Genomic DNA, 15,217 nt, shown 5'->3' with positions numbered 1-15,217 from the left:
GCTTGTAATTTTGTTAACAAGTCTTGGCCCAATAAAGGAATGGGACACTCTGGTATATACAAAAATTTGTGCTGGACTACTTGGCCGCCTAGGCAGCAGGTAACAGACTGCAAAAACGGGGCCTTTTGTGATTTACCTGTGGCCCCAATTATATTAACCACTTGGTTTGTGGGTTTTGTTACAGGCACAGGTAAGACTGAGTGGGCGGCTCCCGTGTCCACCTTCTCCTACCGGTAATAAGGTAGCTGGGTTAAGGGCTGTGGTAACCTGAAACTTCAGGCGTGAATGTAATAACAGCATCTGGCACTTCCTCATTTTCGCTTGTGATAGGAAATAGGTGCCTTTCGTGTCAAGTAAGGCTGGGACTGCATGTGGAGTCACACAGGTGGTGTCCTGTCCAAACGTGAATTTATCTGCCTTTGTGAGTAGGGTGGCCACTGCCACAATCGCTCTCATACAGGGGGGGGCAACCCCTGTTCTGTTGGGGTTAGCTTCTCTGACAAGTATGCGACGGGTTGCTGCCAATTTTCCAGTTTCTGGCATAAGACTCCCTTGGCTACCCCCTGGTCTTCATCTATGAACAGGGTAAAAGGCTTCTCAGGGTTTGGGATGCCAAGCACTGGGGCTTGTTGTAATGCCACTTTGAGATCCTGAAAAGCCTGCTGCTGTTCCCTGCCCCATATAAAAGGATCCTTCTCTATTCCCCTAGTTGACTCATGCAGGGGCCGAGCAATGCTTCTGTAGTTAGTAGTGAGTCCAGGAGATGTTGTACATCATCATAAGTGGGATTATAGGTTTTAAAAATCCCTTCAAACAATTTTATAATTTTTGCTGGATTCTCCTCAAAAGAGGGGTTCTGATTACGCCAATTACAAACATCTGCACTTGTGAACAGAACGTGCTGTACCGTGTAAGTGTGTTCCGCAGAGGCCCCATTTGGCCCTGGTGGGCCAGGCGGATCGTGAACTCGGCGAAGGGGCATTGTCCTTTTCTCCCTTTCCTCTCGTCCCTTCTTGTGGAGGGCCGCCCAGTCCCATGCCTTGGTCCATTGTTTCTGCCACTTCTGCCACTGCCTCTCACTGCACTTTGCCGCTTCAAAAAGGAGAGGGGACACATCTACTTCTTCCTCAAATGGCTTTACAAACTCCTTTAGTCTCTCTTTCTGTTTTTCTGTCCACATTTTCTTTCCTTGATTCATATCATCTAGTGTCTTCCTAAAGTCCTCGTCATCTTCCTCTTCTTCCGTCTCACTATCCTCCTTCACAGGTCCTCCTCCCCCTACACCAGCGCCTCCCTGTGCTTCTTGATTTTGGCCTGGGGGGATTGTTGGAGGGGCTGTCGGTGGAGTGTAAGGTGGTGGCTTAATCACTTCCCCCTCCTCATCTTCTGGGTCTTCTAACACCAGAGGCTTCACTGTACAAATCCTGTTCTGTGTGTTGCTGTCACGGCAGGACTTTAGCCATGGTAGATTCTTTTCTACATTGGTCTTCCATGTAGAGATATAGGGGATCTGGTCTGGGTGGACATTTAATATATAGCCGTTTTCCAGTTATTTAAAAAGCATTCCAGAGGAATACATTGGCTTGCTCCAGACCCCATTTTTCAGATACTCCGCTCCTAACCGGGTTTCAAAATTCTCTCACACTCCACATGCTACAGATTGTCAGAAAATGCACAACCCTACAATCGCTCGGCCAAGGGGACACTAAGCCCTGGCCCTCATTCAAAAATTCATTCACCGGAGTATCTGACACACAACTTGCCAACAAAACACTCAATTCCCTCTGTCCCATTCCCTTTCCCGAACCTTACTGGCGGCACTTTACTGCATGGCCAGTTCCTTTCCTGGCGGCACCCTACTGCCACGACCAGGTGAGGCTGATCAGGCCTCTGGCCCTTTCCCTTGGGCCCCTAGCCCTTTCCTTCGGGCTTACCTTTTTTTCTCCACTGCGGATTCCCTCTTTCGGCCTCTTTTCTCCCTCGACCAGGTGTCTCCACTCCAGGACGGTGTGGCAATCTCCCCCTACAAGCTGGCAGGGTGTGCACTGGAAATGCGAACGCTGATCTGAGCTGTTCACCTGAGGTCGAGCCCGGCCCTCCTCGGTCCTCTGGGGTGGGGCGATTCCCGGCCAACGCACCAAAAATATGAAGCCTTATTTCACCAGGGAATCGTGTGCCCGCTTCCCAGGACCGAGAAGAGAACAAAAAGTTCCAGGAAAGATTTCTTCTTTGGAGAAAAGAGTTTATCGCAATCTGTGCACAGAGACAACCAGCAGAATAACTTCTGAAATTTGGCTGCAAAGTAATACACATCAGCAAACTTTCTTATACTTGAGAGCATTCACCCACCTCCCAAACTTCCCCCAAACTTCCCCAATCAGCTGGCAAGTTTTCACTTATTCCCTTTTAGGGCATATCTATATTGCTGGCTAAGCACTGCTGACTAAGCACTCCCCTCCTCTTACCCCTGTACGTGTGTCTTTCTGCTGGCTAAGCACTCCCTCCCCTCTCCTTCGTACACGTGTCTTTTTGCTAGCTAAGCAGCCCCTTGTATGTGTCTTTTCTTATCTTGCATTACTGAAGCAGGAAGCGCAAGGCAGGAAGTGGCCCCTCAGCCTGTCTGGTAGCTGGCTTGACCACAATTTGCAGAAGTAAGTTTAGTGCAGAAACTCACTATGTACAGATAATATTAAGATTAACCCTTCACATGTGCAACAGAAGCTCACCTTCCGTAGAACATGTCGAAGGGGAAGGGAGAGTCAAAAGTTCAGAGCAACATTTCTCCCCTCAACCAAATCCAGAGAGCTTCCCTCTGTTGGAGAAGCCTTTCAAAGATGGGGTGGAAATTCACTTAAAGTTGCTTCGAAGCCACCAAGGCGCTACTTCCCTTCAGGGGGAGAACCAGAAGAGAGCGGTAGGAATCAAGCAGACCAGACCCACCCAAAGCGGCCAGAGGGTGGGCTTGAGAAATCCCTCCCCATCGCAGGCTCCACCAGTCTCAGTCTCTAGCAGCCTCCAAGAAACAAGATCCCACCACCATGTATCCCGTTGACAGTACTGAGGATGGCATTTCTCAGCATTCTCCATTGATTGATTTTTATTTCTTCATATTTATTCCTTTATTTATTGATGTACTGAACCTATATATCGCCCTACCCCTGGAGGTATCAAGGCGGTTCAAAATATAAAACTACAACATATACAATCAATATAAAAACAACCCCACATTTAAAAAGGGCTTAGGATGCCTGGGATACAAGGCTGGGACTCCTTCATCTGGCTGTTGTCCATCCCTGACTCTCCCACCTCTTCTTAAAACCTCCAATGAATCATAGAATGGGAGACTTGGAAAGGGACCCCAGGGTCATCTAGTCCAGCCCCCTGCAATGCAGGAATCTCAGCTGAAGAATCCCAACAGATGGCCATCCAACCTCTGCTTAAAAACCTCCAAGGAAGGAGAGTCCATGGTCGGATCCAGCTCCTTCTTTGGTGCTTGTGAGCAAAGTTCAGGCCAAACTTCCAACTTCCAAGCACACCCCTTGACTTCTGTCCAACATGTTTTTCTCCAGCTCTGCACCTGCCGCTTGAGCCATTCAAGACTCCAGAAAGTTATTGTGATGAAACTTATTCCACTTGGAATAGTCGAAATTATAGTGATCTCATCTTCTAAAAGCTCAGGAGATGTTTCTGGAAATTGCATGAGCCTCGGAAAGCAACAACAGCATGGCAATATTAATTGAAAAAGTTGGTGCAGAGAATTTTTCCTGTGTTGGAGACAGACTGAGTCAAGATGCAGAGCTGGCGAAAGAGGGGTGTGCCTGCCTTGTGCTTCCTAGCTCCAAAGGTAGAGCTGAAAACCGCCCAGATTGGGAAAGCCCAGGCAGTCTGGCCTTGCAAGAGTCTTTGGGTTCTTCTGCTATGCCTCCTTGGTAGGTAAGAGGAGGAGGAGGAGGAGGCAGAACCAGAATGAGATCCCTGCTTCTGCTGCTCATGATGCCCTTTGGAGTCTGCGGGAACCACAAGGTGAAATGCCCCTTGAATCTAGTCAGGGATGAAACAGATGCTCGCAATTACTACCGGACTGGACACTTTCTCATCAGTGGGATCATCTCTCCAATACGCCTTATTGAGACAACTCCACACAACTTTACTCAGACACCCTTCGCCAGGAATGAAGTGTATGTAAAATCATATGCGGATGGGTTTCACGGTCCTCCAGTCCTTGTAATGGTTGAAATAGGAAAGAGCCCCTATCTCAGGGCTGGGGAGCCAAGGGCTGATGTTGCAGGACTGCCCTGCCCTGACCATTGGTCTTGCTGGCTGGGGGTGATGGGAGCTGGGGGGGTCCAGTAAAAAACCTCTCTTATTTCCTTCTTCCCTCTGTCTTCCTAAGTAAAACAATCCTGTTCCTATGCGTCTGTGTTGCTTTTAGTAGAATGCAAGGATGCCAGTGAATCTGGTCAGGGTTCAAAAGGATGCACTGAATTTCCCCACCTGCAGGATGCCATTAAACTCAGGCAATTTCCAAGGCTCAAAGGTTTCATTCAATATTATTCCATTTGGACAATTCATAAACTGTCCTTAAGGAATGTTACAGTTTTGCAAATGGAATTTTAAGAGCCTCTTGGGGACCTTTGGTAGCTGAAGAGCAGGAAAGATGTGATTTAATTGAAAGGATAAATAAAATAATATGTCAGGGGAATTCCTTGTAAGTGGACTTAGATCTCTAAAATGTGAAAAGTAATTAATCCTTTTTTGACCACACACAACTGGCCTCATTTCAAAGTATTGAGGTGTTTGAGGTTTCTTCCTAAGCCAGAGGGTGGCATGAAACTCAAGCAATTTCCAAACTGCTAAGATTATTTTATGTTTATTCTATTGGGATCATTTGAGAACAACCTTATCACAGTTCTCTTTACACAATGCAATGGGAGACCTATAGCCCATCATGGAGAAATCTGTCTCAGCTACATTAAAGGTGTCCTCCTCCAATCCCAGCACTAAATAATACAGACCAGGGGGTGTCCTCAGTGGTGGAGTCAGTGATCCAAAATATGGGCAAAATTATAAATTTTACCACACACTCAAACCTGAAAGCCACCAGGCCTCATTTGTAACTAAAAGGGGACTGAGGTATTTGGTGCTTCCCATCTTTCAATAAAATTGTCTCTTATCTACCTGTAGTCTAGCCCCTTGGAAGGCGCCAAAGACCACTGCAGCAAAAGCAACCTCTGGAGCAGCTTCCCAGTATATCTCAAATTTTGAGGGCCGCTTTCATTTCCTACTCATAGAACCACAGTAGAAAAGAATCACAGAGTTGTAGAGATGGAAGGGACCCGGAGGTATCACACCTGAAGCATCCATGACACATGGTCACCTTCGGAGGGAGTCTGTTCCACTGTTAAACAGCTCTGTGTGCTGTTTGAATCATAGCTCCTGTCATGGAGCAGCGGTCTCCAAATTTTTGTGGATAAATGAATGAATGAATGAATGAATGAATGAATAAAAAATATACTAATATCTGTGGATCATATAATGTTTCCTTCCTCCCATTAATATGAATATCAGTTTTGCTCTTTTTAAAGGATTCATTTATTGCAGGGAGTCAACTAGGTTCTTCTGGTACATGTTGTCTTTCCTGTTCACCATCCAAGAGATCAACCAGGATCTCAGGCTCTTACCCAACATCACCCTGGGCTACAACATCTATGAGAACTATTTAGATGCAAAGATGACTTCAGACGCCATGCTAGAGCTGCTTGCAGGCAGTGGATGCAATATTCCCAATTATCACTGTGGAGAACAGAATCCCCTGCTGGCTGTTCTTGAAAGAGGCAATACTGTCATCTCAAAAGTGATTTCAGCCTTGTCAGGCATCTACAAAACCCCACAGGTAAGTAGTGGGAGAGCATGGAGGGACAGAGGATTTCAACTGCATAAGATCCTATTTTCTCTTTGGACGGGTCAAGTAGGGATATTTTTAAAAATGGGAAAATCCTGAGCTATGGTCCAACATCCCTTTTTCAAAACTGAGCCTTCACCAACTTGTCACCTCCAGATGTTTCAGACTAAAACTCCCATCAGCCTCAGCCAGCAGAGATTTAGATGTCAGTCATTTCAGATAATTAAATATCTGTTATGCTGAAAGTAAAATAAATTGCTGATCTTTTGCTTTCCTTGCTAGATCAGTTATGGCTTCACTGCCCAGTTTCTCGAAGGTAAAACCCTCTTCCCTTTTGTCTACCGGATGACTCCCAAAGAGGAAAGTCAGTACCAGGGGATTGTTGAATTGCTCCTGCATTTTGGATGGACGTGGATTGGCCTCTTCACTCCAGACAATGACAGTGGAGAAAGATTTGTGAGCGCTGTGAAACCTCTGATGCTCAGCAAAGGGATCTGCATTGCTTTATCAAAAAGAGTACCAGAAAGTTATTTTGATGAATTTATAACACCTGGGGAACCATTTTTCCTATGGAGACATGTTGGTGTATTTGTTTCCTATATAACCAATGCACATGTTATCATAATACTCATGGCAATAAACAATATTTATGAGAAGGAAATAGGCGCAAAAGTCTGGATCACAACAGCTTTGCTAGAAATCAGAATTGGCTTCTACTTCCCTCCAAATATATTCCAGCACCTACATGGTTCTCTGTCCTTTGAAATTCAGACTGGAATAAGGAGCAGCAAAGGTGAGAAATATAAATCGCAGTCCAATCTTCTTGGAGATTTTTTGGATGAAGCTTATCAGTGTTCATATTCAAAGCATCTGTTGTCTGTGAAAGGCCGGAGAAGATGCAAAGAGGAGGAGGAAATGGAGATGGTGTCCCAAAGGGTATGTGAGACAATCCTGTCTCTAGACAGCTATGGCACTTACATCCATGTTCAGGCTGTGGCTCAGGCCTTGCATGCTTCGCTTTCCTCTAGATCCCAGAGGAGGCTGATGGTGGAGGAAGGAGAGCAATGGGGACTCCAAAGGCTACAGCCGTGGCAGGTATTTCCTTCCCCTTTTGCAAACTGCAGTCCACACAGATGCTGATCTTGACTGTGGATAAACCTGTAAACTATCATAGTTATTATTAGTATTAGTAATAGTAGCTTACCTTCCAAAATGTCTCCGATGAAAATAGGGATGTCCCATCCCACAACGATCATTTTGCTATTTATACCCAGGGCTTTCTTCAGGGGGAACTCGCTGGAACTCAGCTCCAGCACTCACTCTCAACTGGGTGCCATTTGGACCTTTGGAGGGACTGTAGTAATAATATTAGTATTATTCTGTTTATATTACAACTTTCATCTGAAGACCACAGGGTGGTTTGCAGAATAAAAATACAAAATGAGAATAGAAAAAGCAAACGAAAGAAAGAAAACAAGCAAACCAAAAGCACATTAAAATGCCCAGAGATGGTTTAATCCACCCAAATCCTGGTTACAGAATAACTTTCTCGCCTGGCACCTAAAGATTTGTCACAAAGGTGTCTAGGGAGCCTCTCTGGGAGAACATCCCCCAAGCGAGGAGCCACCACAGAAAAGTCCTGTTGTCGTGCTGCCATCTGATCTCTATTTTTTATATATATTTTTTTATTTTTCTTCATTTCCCTACAAGCTCCTGTGTAGTAATTCTTAAAAATATTTATGTTTGTAGCTGTTATCCATACTCCTAAATATTAAACTTTCTTCTCAATCATCAGTTCTGTCACATTTTCCACCAATACTTTCGTTCTACCTTTATTTAGTTTAAAACCTGCTACTTCTCCAACTTGAGAATCTGTTCAAGACCCTTGGTTTACTAGCCATGGGGACTTCTACAGTTACCACATAGTCATCTCCAAAGGCCTTGAGTTTATATGCTTTGTAACCTAATGTTGGGACGCGGGTTAAACCAGAGAGCCTAGGACTTGCAGATCAGAAGGTTGGGGGTTCGAATCCCCGTGACGGGGTGAGCTCCCGTTGCTCGGTCCCTGCTCCTGCCAACCTAGCAATTCGAAAGCACGTCAAAGTGCAAGTAGATAAATAGGTACTGCTCTGGCGGGAAGGTAAACGGCGTTTCCATGTGCTGCTCTGGTTCGCAAGAAGTGGCTTAGTCATGCTGGCCACATGACCCGGAAGCTGGACGCCGGCTCCCTCGGCCAATAAAGCAAGATGAGCTTTATAGGGTCTCTAAAACTAAAATAATAATGGTGACTGAGGATATCCCTGTCTTGTCCCTTTCATTATTTTGAATTTTTCTGTTATTACGTTATTTACTATCATCATAGCCTGTTAGTCAGAATAAATTGAGTCAATTCCTCTAAGTACAGTGGTACCTCGGGTTACAGATACTTCAGGTTACAGACGCTTCAGGTTACAGACTCTGGCAACCCAGAAATAGTACCTTGGGTTAAGAACTTTGCTTCAGGGTGAGAACAGAAATCACGCGGTGGCAGCGGAAGGCCACATTAGCTAAAATAGTACCTCAGGTTAAGAACAGTGTCAGGTTAAGAACGGACCTCCAGAACGAATTAAGTTCTTTACCTGAGGTACCACTGTCATGACTCTCTGAATTTCATCATCTCTATAGTCTTCTTCATAGAAGTCCATGAAACATGGTCAAAGGCCTTCTTTGTGTCTATAACAATCAACACTGCTTGTTTATCATTTCTAACCTCCAGATATTCTATTATATCAATTATATTCCTTATATTCTCCTTCATCTGGCGGCCTGGTAAAAAACCAGCCTGGTCCTGATGAATTAAATAGATAGATAGATAGATAGATAGATTCTTTATTGTCATTACACTAGTGCAACATTGCACAAGTGCAACGAAATTGGATGCCATCCCTTAAAAACAACAAAAACAAAACAACAGCAACAACCAAACAAACCACCTTCCAACCACACCCACACCCATCAAACTCCCAGGTCTCACTATCGAGTTACAGCATTCAAAAAGGCCACAGCTCTTGGATAGAAACTGTTTATCTGTCTATTTGTCCTTGACTTAATGTTTCTATACCTCCTGCCAGAAGGCAGTAGTGCAAACAGACTGTATCCCGGGTGAGATGGGATATCCATTGATAGCACTTTCATGTTGTTTGCCAATAGGTCTGCAAACAGCTTATAGTCATTATTTAACAGAGAAATCAGCCTATAATTTTTGACTGATAATAGATCTGTATCTTTTTTCAGAATCAGCGTATTGTAAGTATCTTAAATATTTCAGTGGTTGTGCCAAACAATCTTGCAATTTCTTATAGTACTTTGCTGATAGCCCACCTGGCCCTGGTGTTTTCCCCATTTTGGCTTGATTAATTGCCTGTTGTAGCTTCCCAGTTTCTCAGTGCTGGTGTTTTCCCCTGTCATTCCAGCTTCACCCTTTCTTAAAAGAAATCCGATGTCTGAATACTTCCAGGGGCAGGCTGTGCTTGAATGAGAACTGGGAGCTACCAGCGGACTTTGATATTATGAACTGGGTGATGTCTCCCAATAAGTCTCGTGACCTTGTGAAAATTGGAAATATAAGGAGAGAGACGTCTGCTGGCATAAAGTTCACCATTAACCCAGAAGCCATTGAGTGGAACAAGAAATTCAACAAAGTAGGGGGAATAATTGGGGAAGGGGGGATAGGAGATGCTAATTGTGCTGTTCCTTGAACAACCACTGCAGAATGACCATGTCAGGTTGACTGTCCAGTAACAGCTAGAACCAGCACGCCTTATTTCTACAGCAGCTGAGATAGGAGGGGAATTTGGGATGCTCAAATAAAGGATATTTACCTTTCATACATGCAGAAGGATGAAAAGTAATTTATTTTACAAATGATAATTACTGATTTATTGTATATATTTTTAAATTTGTGAGTAAGCTCACTTGTATTAAATTTGTCTTAATTTGTGGTTGATGTAGTGAAACTTGGAAAATCAATTAAAGCAATTTGGCAACCTCCCCCAAAAAAACCCAACTCTACTTTCAGTTGGGTATTGAACAGCAAAGCGCTTTCTCTCTCTCTCTCTCTCTCTCTCTCTCTCTGAATCCTGAAATTTGGGGGAATCACATGTCAGACGCATTGCCATTTGCTCTGAAGTTTTTTTAAGAAGGGAAACAGGTAAATGGAGAAGAGGAAACAGAGTTCTGTGCCTCAAACCTCAGCTGTACTGAACTAAATATAAAGCACAAGATATTCCGGTCACCCCAATGGTCAGCGGGGGGTTGAAAGGACCCTGATGAGGGGTCAAGGCTGTATTCCAGAGATCATGTTCTGCAGCTAAAGAGAACTGACCGCATTAAGGGAATGGGGAGATGGCAGGCAACTGGGGATCTTGGCTGCTGGAAACGGCAACTGGGAGCTCTCAGGATTCCCTGCCAGACAGACCCATCTCCAACCTGTATGTGATTGATGTAGAGCTGTGATGATTTCCTGAATGATTCATTGGGGGCCACAACTGCAAATCTTGGGGTAGATCAGGGTTCCCCAAACTTGGGTCCCCAGCTGTCTTTGGACTCCCATCATCCTGAGCTGGCAAGACCGGTTGTCAGGGATCACCACCATGCTATAGAGATCGCGTTGAGTGAATTTCATACACACAAATACTCCTAACTGTTCCTCTTTCTTGCACCTTCTTGTCTTTCTGGTTAGACTGTACCTCGTTCCAGGTGTACAGAAAGATGTCAACCTGGATATGCCAAGGTGGTTCTCGAAGGAAAGCCCGTTTGCTGCTATGCTTGTGCTCAGTGTGCAGAAGGGACCTTCTCCGCTCGGGAAGGTGGGTGATTCCAAGGGGGAAGAAATTCCTGGAGAGAGTAAACACAGGGCAGAAATTCAGTCTCACACACTTTTTGTGAGAATTCTGCAGACATTGTGGAATGTGGCTCCTTCCTCGACTTCCTTAGTATTACAGTGGTGCCTCGCAAGACGAAAAGAATCCGTTCTGCGATTCTCTTCGTCTAGCGGTTTTTTCGTCTTGCGAAGCAAGCCCATTGACAGCCTAGTGGATTAGCGCTACAGTGGTCTAGCGGCTTTCCGTGATCAGCTGTTAAGCGGGTTTTTCAGCGGAACAGCTGATAGGCGGCTTAGGAAAAGGGGGGGAGCGGAAAAAACCCGCGGGGACGCGCAAGATTTTTTCGTCTTGCGAAGCAACCCCATAGGGAAATTCGTTTTGCGAAGCGCCTCCAAAACGGAAAACCCTTTCGTCTAGCGCGTTTTCCGTCTTGCGAGGCGTTCGTCTTGCGGGGCACCACTGTACTCACCTTTATTACATCCAGGAAGTGAGTTGAAATGAATGACCATAAGGAAGAAATATCTGGGGTGCAAACTGGGCAGCTGTGAGAGGAATGCCCGCAAAGCATTCCTTTTTGATTTTTTAGACCAAGCCACACAAAAAGGAAATAATGTTGACACTTATCAAAAATAATGGATAGACGATGAAAAGCAGCAAATTACTAACAGCAAAAGTACAATAAAAATAAATACTTCATGTGAAAATTATTACAATATAATCTATGGACCGTTCTGATCTCACTGCTATGAACATTGCATGGAAGCAATGTCTGCATTTTAAAGGTTCAGACAAAGAGGAACAGGCAGGATCCAAACAATGCAGTTAACAGAAGTGGAGTGGTCACTGCCTCTCAGTTGATCCTAGATCACAATGTTAATAGAGCACAGATCGTTAGGGATGTAAGTGATGCTACAGCCATTCTTTTTCTCTTCCCCAGATGCAGAACATTGCACCAAATGCTCAGAAGATCACCATTCAAACAAGGACAGAGATCAATGTGTCCCCAAGATTATCATCTTCCTGGCTTATGAAGAATATTTGGGAATGGTTTTAGCTTCCGTTGCCCTCTTCTTGTCCTTAACAGCAAGCATTGTGATGGGAATCTTCATTAAATACAAGGAAACTCCCATAGTCAAAGCCAACAACCGGGACCTCTCCTACATCCTGCTCGTCTCCCTCCTGCTTTCCTTTCTGTCCTCCTTCCTCTTCATCGGGCGCCCAAGGAAAGAGACCTGCCTTCTCCGACAAACGGCCTTCAGCATCATCTTCTCAGTTGCTGTTTCTTCTGTCTTGGCAAAGACCATCACGGTGGTGCTGGCCTTCCTGGCCACAAAGCCCGGGAACAGGGTGAGGAGATGGCTGGGCAAGAGTCTGGCCAACTCCATTGTCATCTCCTCTTCTGGGGGGCAAGTTCTCATCTGCACCATCTGGCTGGGCTCTTCTCCCCCATTCCCAGAGTCCGACATGCGCTCCCAGGTGGAAGAGATCATCCTGCAATGCAACGAAGGGTCTGTGGCCATGTTCTACGTTGCCCTCGGCTACATGGGCTTCCTGGCTGCCACCTGCTTCACGGTGGCTTTCTTAGCCAGGAAGCTGCCCGGCTCCTTCAACGAAGCCAAGCTGATCACCTTCAGCATGCTGGTCTTCTGCAGTGTTTGGGTCTCCTTTGTGCCCACCTACCTGAGCACCAAGGGCAAGTACATGGTGGCCGTGCAGATCTTCTCTATGTTGGCCTCCAGCGCTGGGCTTCTGGGCTGCATCTTCCTTCCCAAGTGCTACATTATTGTGCTGAGGCCTGATCTGAACACAAAGGAGCACCTGACAACCAGGAATTAAGGGGACATATGATTCTTAAAATATTCCATGTTCCCTATGTCCAGAAGTACATAAAGGAAACACACCTGCTCATCCATGTGTTCATTATTAGCCCAGGTTTTGTGTAGTCCTGTTGACATGAACAGTAAGATGGGTGGAAATCTTTTGTATGCTGTGTCATTTACAAGTACACTTCATGTCATTTCGTTCTCCTAAGTTTTGTATATCAATAAACTGAGAAATTAATTTAAGTTATCTCCCGTAGTCTGTTGGTTTAATTTCTGTATCGCTTAAGCTCTGCTCCCTGTTCCAAAGAGTAGCAGCTGACCTTAGCCAAGCCTTGAGTGAAAAGCGGTTTTATGTAGATGTTAAACAATGTGGGGATAGGATTCAGCCCTGTAGAACCCCACATTCAAGGCTCCCAGAGCTGAAAAACATTCCCCAAGTAACACTGTCTGGAAATGACCATCCAAGTAGGACTGGAACCACCGCAAAGCGCTGCCACCCACCCCTCACTCGGAGAGTCACTCCAGAAGGATACCATGGTCAATGGTACCGAAAGCCGGTGAGAAGTCGAGAAGAATTATCAGGGACATGTTTCTCTCTCTCAACAGAGGTCACCATACTGGACGACCAAAGCAGTTTCTGTGCCAAAACCAGGCCTAAACCCCACTTGAAATCCATTACCAAGACAAGACCAAGGAAGTCCAGCACTTCCACTGCCTCCCCTGCAGATGTGAAGGAGAAATAGAGCGGAGTGTTGTCAACATAATTCTGATAACATACTCCAAACCTCCGGATAATCGCACCCAGTGGTTTCATGTAGATGTTAAACAATGGGGGGGGGGGGAGAAGAAGAAGAAGAAGAAGAAGAAGAAGAAGAAGAAGAAGAAGAAGAAGAAGAAGAAGATTTTATTTATATCCCGCCCTCCCCAGCCGAAGCCGGGCTAAGAGCGGCTAACAATAAAAGTAACACAGAATTCTAAAATCAATTCATTCTAAAATCAATTCAAAATCAAATTAATGGCACCCATTGGGCTACAGTTCTGTGGGGATGACCAAAGGAGGGGGTCCGACTGTGCCCTGGCTGAACAGCTCCGTCTTGCAGGCCCTGCGGAAAGATGTCAAGTCCCGCAGGGCCCTGGTCTCTTGGGACAGAGCGTTCCACCAGATCAGGGCCACAGCCGAAAAAGCCCTGGCTCTGGTTGAGGCCAGCCTAACCTCCCTGTGGCCCGGGACCTCCAAGATGTTTTTGTTTGAAGACCATAAGGTCCTCCATGGGACATACCAGGAGAGGCGGCCCCGTAGATACGAGGGTACTAGGCCGTATAGGACTTTAAAGGTTAAACCAGCACCTTAAACTTTATCCTACATATGATTATTCAACTACCAGACTTTTAGAAGACATCTGAAGGCAGCCCTGTTTAGGGAAGCTTTCAATGTTTGATGTATTACTGAAGGAAGGTGAGGACAGGTGACCTCACCTAGGCCCGAAGTCACCCCCCCCCCAAGCAGGCTCAAAGCTTCTCAAAGCTTTTCAAAATCATTTTCTCAGCAGCTAAGCATCAGAAACATTCCGCTTGCTGTAACTAAAAAGATTGCAAGAAGGTAGAGAACAGAGCCCATTGTCTTCTCAGGCCTTTCTCAGAACCACATTGCAACTTGCTTTCTCTCCGGGAACCATGCCAAAGCGCAAGAATGAAACAGCGGGAACACTCTGAAAACCCCCTCACCCCCTTTCCTGCCAAGAGTCCGCAATAGTCCCAAGACAGCTTCCTGTACATGCTCAAGATGGGGCAGGACTCCTGAGGGAGGAGAAAGGGGGAGGGAACTGGAAAGGGGTATATATGCTTGTGCACATGATTGTGAACTCGTGCATGCTTTTTGTGACTTATCCCACTTGCTCCTTCTCCCAGTTCATGGATGGTAGAAATAAAAGCCTTTTCTCCGAACTATTCCTTGAGTGTCTGCTGACTCCCACTTCCCTTTCCCAGGCGCAATATTTTTCCCACCCAAGGGCAAAGCCTCATAAGGCTACATTACAGTGTTTTAATATTTTTTTGGAAGCCGCCCAGATGGGCGGGGTATAAATTATTATTATTATTACTACTACTACTATTATTATCCTGTACTCCACCGGGAGCCAGTGCCCTGTGGAAAGGATCGAGCCCTGTAAACCCCACATTCAAGGCTCCCGGAGCTGAAAAGCGTTCCCCAACTAACACCGTCTGGAAACGACGTCAGACCTAAACTGACGCGCAGCGTAAACTACTAAGGCAGAGTTTTTAATTGACTTTACTGAGTTAAAATAAACTTCTTCCTAAACAACATGGTTCCAAACAGTTTGACGGAGATGACACACTGCTCACAACTGAGGCAGACTGACTCTGACTGGAACCTGACAGAGAAGGCAGAGACAGAATGGCGGCCCAGTCCCATGCCAGAGTGACTCCGCAGTCAGCAGTCCGGCCTGGAGAAGAGGACTCGGCCCAAAGGACGGCGCAGTCCCAGCACTTCCCAGCCTGCTGGGCTGCTTCTTTGTCCCATGGCCGAAACCCCACTGGAAACGGAGCCAGAAAACCAGTTTCTTTCCCAAGCGCCTGGATCTGGTCTGCGGCCGCTCGCTCCAGAACATTCC

The 15,217-nt window shown here is 45.7% G+C and overlaps 2 protein-coding genes across 2 annotated transcripts in view; one reads left to right on the top strand and one right to left on the bottom strand.

Annotated features, from left to right (window-relative positions):
* The window catches only part of LOC310697183 (uncharacterized protein), a gene marked incomplete at its 3' end in the record, with an annotated part of 116,652 nt that overhangs the window by 33,169 nt on the left and 68,266 nt on the right, over positions 1–15,217 (bottom strand). The gene's annotated exons all lie outside the window — the stretch shown is intronic.
* LOC310697571 (vomeronasal type-2 receptor 26-like) lies at positions 3,902–12,672 on the top strand. The gene is made up of 6 exons (XM_083484300.1): positions 3,902–4,178; positions 5,602–5,893; positions 6,185–6,997; positions 9,355–9,582; positions 10,623–10,749; positions 11,702–12,672. The coding sequence occupies exons 1-6, from the start codon at positions 3,967–3,969 to the stop codon at positions 12,598–12,600; spliced, it is 2,571 nt and encodes an 856-aa protein (XP_083340426.1). The 5' UTR covers positions 3,902–3,966; the 3' UTR covers positions 12,601–12,672.

Source organism: Podarcis liolepis (assembly GCF_965112155.1).
Source record: "Podarcis liolepis genome assembly, chromosome: 18".
Lineage (NCBI taxonomy): Eukaryota > Metazoa > Chordata > Lepidosauria > Squamata > Lacertidae > Podarcis > Podarcis liolepis.
Note: the sequence above shows the minus strand (reverse complement) of the source record. Positions and strands in the feature narration are given on the sequence as shown.

Excerpts from the sequence above, each read along its gene's own strand:
- LOC310697571 (XM_083484300.1), top strand. The coding sequence starts at position 3,967 with ATGAGATCCCTGCTTCTGCTGCTCATGATGCCCTTTGGAGTCTGCGGG. Across the intron at positions 5,894-6,184 it reads GCATCTACAAAACCCCACAG|ATCAGTTATGGCTTCACTGC; the intron begins GTAAGTAGTGGG and ends TTTCCTTGCTAG. Across the intron at positions 10,750-11,701 it reads GACCTTCTCCGCTCGGGAAG|ATGCAGAACATTGCACCAAA; the intron begins GTGGGTGATTCC and ends TCTCTTCCCCAG.